A 13,423-nucleotide genomic window follows, 5' to 3' on the forward strand; every position below is an offset into this window, starting at 1 on the left:
TCAATGGCAAATTAATGATGAACATGTTCGAAACTATAGGCATATCAATAGCAATTATGTTATGGTGGAGGAGAATCAAGTTTTGGCGGGAACGCAATAACTAATAGGGGTCCATGTCAAAGAAAAAGTTTACATGATATAGGATACCATTTACAGATCAAAAGATCATTTTAATTCTAATTTCTAAGAATGTGGTAAAAGTTTTAGTTCATAATCTTGACCCAAAGGAAATATGGACATATTCTCTTCAGTCCTCATTACCAAATTAAGGAGAACCTTCAATGATGGAAAGAACATTGAATTTCAAAATTATCATGCTTTGAGATGACACTCTTGTATGGAATTTCTATCCTCAGTACTATGTTTTGTTCGTAAGCTTAACTTCAATTTAGAGATGACAGATAAAAAGTTGTTCTTTTCTTATTGTCAACATACATTCATTAACTAAAAATCAAAGTTCTACAAACCGAATCAATTATCGAATCGTTTTAGTCATTTAATTTATTAGTTTCACTTATTCAATTGTGGTCTAATAAAAAAATTATTTTATAATAAAATAATAAATAAATTATAAATAAAAGTGAAAAACGTAAACAAGCCAAGGAGAGAACAATTTAACACAAATAAGCCAAAGCAAAATCTGATTCATCAATCAACCAAAGTACATTTCTATGGAGTTCGAACTAATACACTTTCCATGTAATTCGAACCAAATAGGTTCGAATTACACATTATAATCCGTTGCCACATAATTCGAATCAATCTGGTTCAAACTCTAACTTGATAGTTCGAACCAATTAGGTTCGAATTACACTGAAGAAATAGTCACCAAGTAATTCGAACTAACATGGTTCGAATTACTCAGAATTCGTTCCACATAGCAATTTAAGTTACGAGCATAGTTTCCCATTTTGTCTTAATAAAACTTATACAGTTATTTATTCCGGTGTGCATTAGACATACATTTCGTTTAAAACTTCAGAGACAGAACATATTTATTAACTAAAATCCAATTCAAAGTACATCGCACTAACCTTAACAAATTCTATCAGTCACCAACTACAAGTAAGAAAACCGATAATAGTGGAATCTAAACGCGAAATTGAAATAACAAAAGTACCAAAGCCACCAATACACCTAATCATGTCCCCGTGTGTGCTCTGCTCCTCTGAGCTGTGGGCAACTCCGACGTGTGTGGCCGGGCTGTCGACAAAGCCCACATCTCTTTGGCCGGTTCGGATCTGCCTCGTCCATATTGGTCCGTATCCGAATGGACCTCGGACGACCCTCTCTCGCACGCCTCTTATTGGGGTCAGGGATGACAGTCGGCCCGTCATATGGTGGCCAGAAACCTTCCATTATGGGAGGTGTGAAACCCATCCAATACACACTGAAGACCGAACTAAGACAATACACCTGGTGGACGTAAGGCTCCTAAGTAAGCCGTGAGTAGGCACAACATGCCAGTGCGTGGGGACACGGGAAATAAAGTGCCTGGAAGTATCCGTAGTCACATGTGTGAGATGTAAGTGAGACTCTGTAGCTACCCAGTGAGAAAGAACCAGTCGGAGTTGTCTCTACGACGGTGAACTCGGAGTTATCCCTATCGTACACAGTAACCGTGAAGCACCTAGCCGTCTTCAAGTTGGCCTCTATACACTTCACCGAGTGCTGACTAAATTGTTGTCCGATTCCCATCTGCGCCTCAGCCTCTCTCCCTTTGCGAACAAATAATTTGGCCAACCTTCCGTATGTTGCCTTCACTAGCGAGCACATAGGAAGCTTTCTGACACCCTTGAGGATAGAGTTCACACACTCAGATATATTCGTCGTCATGTGTCCGAATCTACGCCCCTCATCACAATGCTGTGTCCACAACAAATACTCAATCTGGTTCGCCCAGTCACACATCGTCGGGTCTTCGGACCTAAGAATATCAAACCAGTCATGGAACTCGACCTCGGTCTTAGCGTACGCCGCATTCACAAGTAACCTCCTTGCATCTTTGCCCTTGAAGGTGAGGGCGAAATTTGCCGCAACATGTCGAATGCAGAATGCCCGGTATGCAGACGGAGGCAACCAACCTCCGTCAGGAGCCTCAAGCGCAGCCTTGATGCCGTTATGCCTGTCCGAGATAACCAACAGACCCGGCTGCGGTGTCACATGCTCACGCAGGTGGGAGAGAAAGAAGGACCACGACTCAGTATTCTCACCCTTGACTAATGCGAATGCAACAGGGAGTATGTTGGAGTTTCCGTCCTGTGCAATCGCGACTAGCAAGGTTCCCCCATACTTGCCATACAGATGGGTGCCGTCAATACTAATAAGCTCGAGAATCGTCCAACTGACCACCGACACGAACAGGGCTCGTCCTTAGGACTGCAACAGTACCAGGCATCGTCAACTGGACTCCTAACACCCACCTTGGGAGCTCGTTGTACGACTCATCCCAGTCACCATAGATGAGGGCAACAGCCTTTTGCTTCGCCAACCAGACCCTCCTGTAAGTCGGCCTAAACCCAAAGTGTGCGGCGGTGGCATTTAGGAGCACCTTGATGCTGACGGATGCATCAGCCCTAATCATTGGCATAATGAATGCCGATATCACATGGTAATCCAAACTCCTGTTGTCGCTGGAAATGGAGGTGGCGAGACAAGTATGCGGTCTGTTGTAACGTTTGACCTCCTAAAGCCCCTTGCGCTGTCGGAGACTAAGCCGAATCAACCATGTGCATCCATTGCCGAACTCAGAACACTTGCCTACATACCGGCGATAGTCAGACTCCACGACCTTGTACTGTACCCCTCGACGGATGCTGTAAGTCTTAACACTTAACAGGGCCTCTTCTTTATCCAGAAATTGCTGACCAACCTGAAACTCTGTCAGACCTGCAGACCCTTCAGCATCTCTAGCGCCAAATCCAGCCGGCTGCCCAGGAACCCCCTCATGCCTCATGGCATCCAGGTCCAAAGAGGAAAAATGTGGAGGGTACTGCTGCGTGCCAGAGCTAGAACCACCCCCGCCCCAGCAGGCTCACTTGCTCCAACATCATCGCCACTATCATCAGCAATCATATCCGGCTCGACATCATCGTCCTCTAGATCATCCAAGAATCCATCTCCAACCCCATCCAGTGCAGCACACTGTAAAGAGGTCCGCAGATATTCCCCTTCTCCGACCTCTTCGCCTACACTACCGTTGAGATCAACAGCGAATGAAGGGGAGGCGACAGGTTGGACGGGTGGCTCGTACGCAGGGACGGAGGAAGATGCAACGACAGGTCTGGAGCTAGAACCGGCTACCGTGGCTAAAGTGGTGGTATTCCGGTTCGAACCCCCCGAGCTGGACACCGCGTCAACCAACTTTGCCAACAGTTCTGGTGTCCTCACCTCTGGAAACTGCCGGCGACAATGAAACATGACCTGCAAGTCCTCATCACTCCCGATCGTGAAACAATCGTACTTTACGATTTCCTGGAGCACCGTGATTGGAATTCGATAAAAAAATTTCTTAACCCGTTTCACACCTTCTAGACCAAGTTTCAGCAGTACAGAGCTAACAAGGTCCTCATACCTCGTCGTAGGCCTGACGATAATACAGAGAGGATCCTTATCAGTGAACTTCACACCGGAACGAGTTTTCCTTTTAATGGATCCTCTGTGGTGAACCAACACTACGAAACTCTCCTCACTAGCCATCTTACCCCCCTCTAATGATAGCAACTCACGTTCACACCATATATATACAGGTCTGGTCCTCACTAATTCGAACCAGCCTAGTACGAAATATGGTCTGTGTAATTCGAACCAAGCTGGTTCGAATTACTTGAGGAGTGTAATTCGAACCTAATTGGTTCGAATTATCAAGTTAGAGTTCGAACCAGATTGGTTTGAATTATGTGGCAACGGATTACAATGTATAATTCGAACCTATTTGGTTCGAATTACATGGAAAGTGAGTTCGAACCATATTGGTTCGAACTACATAGAAATGTGATTTGGTTGATTGATAAATCAGATTTTACTTTAACTTATTTGTGTCAAATTGTTCTCTCCTCGGCTTGTTTACGTTTTTTACCCTATAAATAAATACTCTAAAATATAGTTATAGTGTAACATAAATTTTAATGTCTTCCAAATATAAATTATCACATCAACCAAAATCTAATTTAACATGTGATTTCATAATTATTAGCAATATCATTCAATATATCACTATTAAACTCATTAAGATAATCACAAAAAACCAAAAAAAATATTGAATTAACCAAATTAATAACAAATATCTAATCATCTACTCAAAAAGCTAAGCTTAATATCATAGCATGATAATATTATTATGTATTATATTATTTAATATCTTTTTAACAAAATAATTAATTATTAAATTAATCAAATTTAACATAGTAGAATAATCAATTTTTTTATAATAATATAATTAAATTTTTTATAAATAATAATAATAATAATAATAATAATAATAATAATCCTACAATTTTAACCAATAAAAACTAGGCCCTAATCAATTTGGGAGTTTAAATTTTATTTTCTATATAAAACAATTTATTAACTAATAAACCAACGAATTATATTTAAATGACATAATTTTTTTATATTTATCATAAATTTAAATTTCACTCCTAATTTAAATAAAAAATATTAACTAATAATAAATTCTTAAATATATTTATTAAAAAAAATTAGGGGATAACATAAAAAAAATGTGCCCCTATAGCATAGGGGAGAGAAGAAAGAAAAGGTCAATGCCTAGGATCCCACAATGGGCGTGAACTATGAACTATCACCTCCATGTTAGGTGTGCGCTTCCAAAGGTAGAAACCACATGCATGGACCACATTGTCAGTTAGATTGGGCCTTTGCCACGTACACATCTGACCTTTTATTCGGTTCATGAATCATGACCCTCTATCAAGTGCCTCATATATACTTCTAAAATCTAGAGTCTTAAGAGGCTGGAGAAATCAAATCTTTCTAAGTGTTTCTCTGAAATAATTTAAATTTTAGTGAGGTGATAGGTAAAATAATATTAGAATTTCTCTGCACTTAATTTTCAAATTTGAGCTTTTTTATATATAGAAATTTAATATTTATATTTAAAAAATGAATTTAGCTAATTTGTCTCCTAAGAACACATTTTAAACATACAATAATAAAAAATTTTAAGGTTTTAATGTATGTATTCAATATATTAAAAATATAAAAAAAATTAATAACTTTAATAAAATAATTTTTTTATGTTGTGTTTAACCTATACCTTTAGGACACCAGTTAACAAAACTTTTAAAAAAAATTGACTAAGATTGATAGGTCTTGTAAATTTTATATCTTCAATTAATAAAGTTGATAAAAAAAATTATGAGTTGTTAAACTTGTACTCATTATATATATAACAATGCTATGATGACTATCATTAATGTGAATATGATGATTATACAATTTTATCAATACTTAAAAATATTTTTTTAATTTTAAAAATAAATATAAAATATGTTGCAAGAGTATAAAAAATATCATTTTAATTCTAACAATATTTTTTAAATGTTATTAATATTGTATAGTCACCATAGTTATTATAATAATAGTCACTATAAACACACTCTCTCTCTCTCTCTCTCTCTCTCTCTCTCTCTCTCTCTCTCTCTCTCTCTCTCTCTCTCTCTCTCTCTCTCTCTCTCTCTCTCTCTCTCTCTCTCTCTCTCTCTCTCTCTCTCTCTATTTATGAAATTGATTCATGACAAAGATAATGCTACTTTTTTTTTGCCATATCATGTCTAGTTCATAGTTAGGTTAGAGGCCCTTTTTGCAGTGTTTGTTATCTGGGGCATGCAGTTGAATTTGTTATTGAAGACTTTAGAAATAGATAGATAGGGCATGTTTTTATAGCGAAAGAAGGGGACAGCGCACTAATAATAATAATCTTGAAGCTAGCATTGTCTTTTGTTAATAAGGGTTTTGAGGTGGGGTAATTCCTTTGCATGCTTTCTCAACTCTTTTTAAGTAGTCTTTTCATGTTATTGCCATTGGCGACATATATATGCACTCTCAACCATTATTATTGGCGATATATATATATGATCATCAAATCGAAGCTATTAGGGTATTAGCTACCTAAGCTAGTTGCATTGTTGTCTCCAAGTATATTTATAATCCTAATTAGTTATACACTATGTTTCTCTCAATAGGGTTTGTCTTCCACACCCTCAAAATAATATAATATGACTTTGGTTAAAATAATCATATTGTATTAGAAATAAAGTTCGATTACCAACGAGTTTTAGCTCAAAGTGTGGATCCTACCTTTTTCAATCTCTTTTTCATCTCATAAAAAAAAAAAGATCTGTAAACTTATATCTTTACCATATAATTCACCTTTTTTATTTTTATCTCTAAAAGTCTTGAATTTAAGTCTTATTTCTAACTTTAGAAAAAAAAAAGTTCAATTATAATCCATAAAATTTTAATGTGTTATTTTGTTTAATCAATTATATTAGTTATGCACTAAAAAATAATTATTTATATAAAATATATATTAAAAATATATAAAATAATTATATATATTTATGTATAAGATATAATGACAAAATTAATAATTAATTTTTGTGTGTATTTAATATTTTTGTATTTGAATGTATATAATTGATGAAGAGATAAAGTTTTCCCGCACATGCAATTTCTTTACCTTAGCAGCAGTAGTAAAGTTCGAAAATAATATCTAAGAATGCAAAATAATATTAACATTGTAATTATTGAACTCGGATTGACAATCGTGAGTATTAAAACTATTGACCTATTCGCTATACGAAAATGTTTGCTAATAAAAAATAATTAGTTAAAAATAGTAATAATTAATAAATATTAAATAAAATAAATTTTTTTTTATTTTTTTATTTTTTTAATATTACTGTTGGGTGTTGGTTATATATATATGTATATATATGTTATTAGGATCCATAAATTAGGCTCCCCCGATTAATTTGTATAGATATATATTTTTTTAAGAATTTCGTGTTTAATTTGAATTGAGTTTTTTTTTTTTAATCTGATTTGATTATAATTTTTAGAGGTTTATAATCATGTTAGATATACGTTAAATTAACCATTATAAATTTAATTATTAATATAAAATATATATTAAAATATAAAATATAAAAATAAATTTATATATATATATATATATATATATATATATATATATATGCTAATAAATTATAGTTCAAATGATATAGTTGTTTTATATTTAACTAGAAGTCAATGGTTCGAAACTTACCCCATATATGATGGCTAATTTGGTAAATTAATATATAAATAATATTTTTGAAAGGTTTAATATTAATTTCTTAAAAAATAAGGGTTGTAGTTCGATGACGACCAAAGGCTTAGGAGGGATAAATTATACTACGGGATTTGTGTCCGTTTTTCTTTTTTTAATAGAAATTCAATGTAATTTTTATTAGAATTTAATCTCCCATTTAATTTTTTTTTTTTTTTTGGTCGAATATGATTATATTTTATTGAGTTTTAGTTTTAACTTTTAGAAAAATGGACTAAAGCTTGAGGACACATGAATAAGTCTGTGGCAACTGCTGTACCCATTAACAAATGTAAGGTTATTTCTTCTTAAAAGAGAATGTTAATTTTTAAATATATATATATATATATATATTTTACTTTGATTAAATTTGCTAATGTGCTTTAGTTCGTAGACTTATGAGTTAAGGCTTTCTGACTAAGTCTTCAGTATATTATATTGATAATCGATAAAAGAACGATATCAAAATCAGCACTTCGCACGTAAACAAGTAAAGTAAAATAAAAAAAGAGGATCAAGTTATGCACCACGCACTTATTAAAATGTAGGGCATAGAAGAACCTAAATAGACCTATAAATTAGAGATATGAAATTCTATTGTTGTTATAAGAAACTTGTTTAGATCAATTATTCTGAATTTGAAACGTGTTTCATCACATGCATGCTTTGACGAACTTTAACAATACATAGTGCGCATACATGGAGGATGCAATATGATTGACATTGATTATTGATAATTGAAGTAAATATATATACATATATAGGATGGGAGGTGAAGTCTATATTCCTATGCAGGATAAGATATACCTTAGCTTATTTGAACCTTTTGATCATATGCATGTGCACACAACTACGGTCATTTCCTACTACAATCACACAATGTCATGCTACTCCTAGCAAAGTTAATTTCTTACCTACACATACTATAATTAAGGCTTATTGTGTGTGTGTATATGTGTATATATATATATATAACAAATTAACAAGTGCATGCCCATATTTTTATCTTTTTGAAGTTATTTTTCAGTTTGATAAATTAAGAATGAACTTGTTGCCCATCTGAACTTTAATTTATTTAAAGATTTATTATTATTTAATAAATTATTATATATAAAAAACGAGATTTAATTTTTTTGATAGATAGATAAAATGAGTTGATTATTTCATCATAAATTGATTGTATTCCTATATTAATTAGTATATAAAGTTACAATAATTATTTTTACAAAGACGTATTTGTATAAAAATAATATTGTGAATCGTTAAATTGATTAATATTTGACCAAATTATTTAGTGATTTATAATATGTTTGTTTCTGAGAATAAGATAAGCTAAGATTGAGAATAAAATATAAAAAAAATAGGAACATAAAATTTAGTGTTTTTTGTATTTTATTTGACGATAAAGTAGAATAAATTATGTAAATCTAATTTATTCTATTTTTTATTTAAAAGATTTGAAAAAAAAATATAATTATAAAAAATTAACAAAAATAATGAAAGAAAAAATAAAAAATAAGTTATGTCTTTTGTTAATTTTTTTATGTGTTTTTTGTCAGGATAAACACCAAATACACTAATTTAGTATTTCTGAACATAATATTTTTATCTATATCTCATCCGTCAAACACAATTTTATGTCTCTGCGTATTCCTGTATCAATGTCCTGCTCCTCCTGTAAACAAATACAACTAAAGCGTCTTCTTAAAAAGTAGCCACCTTAGGTACAAGTTGCTAGCGGGGACATATATTTGTGTCATGGTTATAAATCAAGAGCCTATAAATGAGCCTTTTTGTGATCGCTATCAAGAGCGGTTTTCTCTAAGTCATTTTCAGGTTAGAAAACTCACCACTCTACATGCTTTCCAATTTGCTTACACTACTACCTATACTGCATGTCATGGCACATAATCATTCTCTTTTATAAATTACACTTTGATTTATAGAATAACTAATGTTAAGAGAATTGCATTTTTACAAAAAAATCCAAATGATACAATAATATTAGATAATAGTTGTAAACTTGTAATAAGGGTTTTAAAATAAAATAGAAATAAAGCTAATAACGTAATTAAGATCGAGTATATTTAACATATTCCTTCATCATTATAAGCATATTCATAGATGTACCATCTTAACCGACAAATATGAAAGATTTGATATGCCCTACTAATATTATTTGAGACGTTGAAATAATTATTCTGGATTATATATTCAGGCCATGAACGTGATGAGAGTGATGAATGATGACCCCAAAATATTTTCTCTCTCCACACACTTAGCATGGAAACATCGATAGGTATATAAATATAAAGCACATACATATATAGATTCACAAAATTTTGTTTGATGTTGAACACTCAATGTATTATTGCACTAACATCATCATCATAAGTTAGATCATCACAGCCCCATTTTGATACATATGCCCACAAAACGTAATGGATACATGAATTTGTTATTAGGGTTTAGTCTTACACTCATAATATATAAAGTCATGATTCAATGACCAAAGTTTAAAAAGGTTATAACAAGCAAATGCTTGAAAGCTACAAGCACAAACTCATTATTTAATTTCCTTTCAACATCACAAGTTTTTTCAAGTCTAGAGACTTTGAATGTGCAAAAATTAAAATGGTCCTCCTCTACTTGGCACAACATTGATATAACTATGATGATAACGAAATAAAGCGTATGATGATATATCTTGGAAATGCAATAATATATGGATGTTTTTCAAAGCTTTAGAATTAGCTCTCTAGTTCGTTTAAACAAAAGTCAAAATTTGAATTCTGTTTTGTATATATAGCAATCTATTGACCAATAATAAACTCTTAAATGAAGCTCCAATTCGCGATACATTAATTTGATTAGTCGGAATGGGAGATATTGTAGGTTAAACACTTTGTCTGCCAAAAGCTTAGGGTATTGAGATATCTTTGTCAATCACTTTCTAATAGCTGTATACAGTAATGTCCCAATTCAGCAAGCACGTGACAATGACTTCGTGCCTTACATATATCTTCAAGTCCCTACGGATAAATTAAAGTAAGATGTTTTTTTTTTTTTTGATAGTTCAAAAACTCCAATCAGGAGAGGAGGAGGGAATTAAAGTATGATGTTATACATGCATCAAAATTTGTGTATAAATTTTTAAATATTTAATTTATAATAATTATTATTAATTATATTTTAATTCTATAAATATATTTAATACTTGATAGAGATGTATTTGAGGAGAAATTTTTTTATTATTATTAGATTAAAATGAACTTTAGACCATCTCCAACGGTGAGTGCCTTGACAACTTTTTTTGACACAAAATAAGTTTTTTTTATTGGAGCAAAATGGAATAGGTCATTGCACAAGGCCCAATGGAAATAATAACTTGTCATTTGACAAGTTATTATTTAAAAAAAATAATTATATTAAATAATTAAATAATAATTAATTTAATAATAATTATAATAATTAATTATATTAAATAATTATATTTTTATTTAATTAATAATTTATATTAATTATTTAAATAATAATTAAATCATAATTAATTTATTAATAATTATAATAATTAATTAGATTAAATAATTAAAATTTTATTTAATTAACTATTTATATTAATTATTTATGTCATAATTAATATTGAATATTATTTATATTATTATATTAAATTAGCCGTTGTAAAACTAGTCGTTGTAAAATTAGTCGTTGGAAACTAGCCGTTACTATGTTACTGTTATTATTAATAAATTAATATTTTATTACTCTATATATACCAGTTAGACACACTTCTATTCTCACACTTTCTACTACTCTTCTTCATCTTCTTCCAAGTTTACGAAATCAAAGTTTTGCTAATATTATTTTTTGTTCGAAAAAATGGATCCAAACCAACTCAACTCTTTCTTCAATTACTTACAAAACTTTTCTCAAATTCCAAATACCCAACCATCTCAAACCTCAAACTCTCAAGTTCTAAATCAAAACTTCACACTACCGAATACATTTCAAAATCCAAATCCATAAAATCTTTCTAATTTCATTTTCAAGCTCCTTATAATAATCAATTTCCTATATTCCAACCGCAAAATCAAAATTCACAAACACCACATTTTCTATTTTCTTCCATATTTAACCCTTCTATCGAAAATGTTAGTCCAACTTTCTTGTCGTTTCCAACTCAATTTAGTGCATCTAGAAATAACTTATCTGGTGTTGGTGGCTCTTCTAACCCATCCTCTCATACTCCTATACAATCTAGTCCAAATTCGCAATATTCAGATTTTGCCAACCCTTGTGGATTAGATGCTATCGACCTCAATGATGATGATATTGAAGATCGGAGGCAAGATAGTATTCAATACTGGCATTGGAAAGAGGATGTGATGCTGATCAGTGCATGGTTAAATGTTTCAACTGACCCTATAGTTAGTACCGATCAAAAGGGAGAAACATTTTGGAGTCCAATTCATAGCTACTATGTAGAATTTTGCTCCGACATGACAAGGGGGTAGTTGCATGTAAGAAACGATGGTATAAGATCAACAAGGCTGTTGCACAATTTGCTGGTTGCTACGATCAAGCTAGTCAAAACATAAGGAGTGGTTCGAACGCTGATGATATAAAGGAGTTTGCCTATAAACTTTATTCCACAAATTATGGTAAAAAATTCACCTTTGAGAGGCATTGAAACATGCTTCAGTTGGAGCAAAAATGGAGAAGCCAACTACCTACACAGAGTGGCGGCTCAAAGAGAACAAAGGTTAGTGCAACTGGAGCATACTCATCCTCATCAAACCCAGAAACACCGTTGGCTGACGAACCCGGTATGGACTCTCCCGTTCGCCCACAAGGATCAAAGAAGAGCAAGCGAAAAGGTAAGGAAAAAGCACAAATGTCTGAAGATTTTAGCAAAAAAAAATCATCGGTGGTTAAAAAGTTATCTCTCATGGAAGATTTTAAGAATGTTAGAGAAAATGAACTAATGGATAGGAAAAAAGAAAGAGAAGAGGAGAGGGAACATAGAGCAAAGATTATGGCAATCAAAGAGAAGGAGTTACAAATTCAAGCGGCAATGAAAAAACAAGAATTACAAACTCAGAGGTATATTAAAGAAATGGAGATAAATGCAAAAGAAAGGGAAATGGAAAGGATGGCCAAGAAAAGGGAAAGAGAAATGGAAAGGATGGCCAAGGAAAGGGAAAGGGAAAGGAAAATGGATATGCAAATACTTAATGCTGACACGTCTACAATGAGTAAAAAACGACGAGCTCTTCATGAGATTGCATGTGAGAAAATAATCGTCAAGTGGTTTACTTAATGATTCCTTGTATTCGTAGAGTTATGTAGTATGTTCTTATTTTTATTGCGTATTACTGGTATGTGATGTAGTTTGTTTTATTTATTTTTGATGTAATTTTTTAAATTATTCAATATTATTGTGCCGTTATTGTTCATGAAAGTAACCGTTGCAAAACTAGCCGTTAAGTAGCCATTGCAGAACTAGCCGTTAAGTAGCCGTTGTAAAACTAGCCGTTGAGTAGTAGGTACTTATTGCAGACACACTTATAAATATCAACTATGAATGACCCTACAACTCCACTTCAACTCTTGTTTCTCACATCGAAAGAGAACTAAAAATTACATTTCTAGATATGGCTAGAAATTTTGATGATATGCTTAATGAGGCTTTGTATGGCAAAAGAAGATGGCAAGATAACACACTCATAGATAATTGGATCGATGAGTATTTACTCGAAGATTCAGAAGAAGAAGATATCGATAGAAGCTCTATCCCAACTCCTCGTAGATGGATCAACAAAGATCGAGAAGCAGGACATGATTGTCTTTTTCAAGATTACTTTGCAGATGAACCGGTGTATAATGCTGACATTTTTCGACGGAGATTTCGAATGAGAAAACATGTGTTCTTTCGAATAGTAGACACTCTCAAACGTCTATTCGTATTTCCAACAGAAGGTTAATGCAACTGGAAGAAGAGGCTTGTCACCACTCTAAAAATGTACCGCTGCGATACGGATGTTAGCATATGGCGTAGCAGCTGATGCTGTTGATGATTATGTGCACATAGGC

At 32.6% G+C, this 13,423-nt stretch overlaps 3 protein-coding genes across 3 annotated transcripts; 1 reads left to right on the top strand and 2 right to left on the bottom strand.

Annotated features, from left to right (window-relative positions):
* Positions 1–1,434: 1,434 nt before the first annotated feature.
* LOC130933712 (uncharacterized) lies at positions 1,435–2,956 on the bottom strand. The gene is made up of 3 exons (XM_057863331.1): positions 2,769–2,956; positions 2,424–2,576; positions 1,435–2,344 (listed from the first exon to the last, which is right to left on the bottom strand). The coding sequence occupies exons 1-3, from the start codon at positions 2,954–2,956 to the stop codon at positions 1,435–1,437; spliced, it is 1,251 nt and encodes a 416-aa protein (XP_057719314.1).
* LOC130933713 (uncharacterized) lies at positions 2,953–3,699 on the bottom strand. The gene has a single exon (XM_057863332.1). The coding sequence runs from the start codon at positions 3,697–3,699 to the stop codon at positions 2,953–2,955; it is 747 nt and encodes a 248-aa protein (XP_057719315.1).
* An 8,324-nt stretch (positions 3,700–12,023) lies between these two features.
* Positions 12,024–12,650, top strand: LOC130933714 (uncharacterized). The gene has a single exon (XM_057863334.1). It carries the CDS (start codon positions 12,024–12,026, stop codon positions 12,648–12,650), a length of 627 nt encoding a protein of 208 aa, XP_057719317.1.
* Positions 12,651–13,423: the final 773 nt, after the last annotated feature.

This window comes from Arachis stenosperma, chromosome 6 (genome assembly GCF_014773155.1).
Source record: "Arachis stenosperma cultivar V10309 chromosome 6, arast.V10309.gnm1.PFL2, whole genome shotgun sequence".
In the NCBI taxonomy this organism is placed as follows: domain Eukaryota; kingdom Viridiplantae; phylum Streptophyta; class Magnoliopsida; order Fabales; family Fabaceae; genus Arachis; species Arachis stenosperma.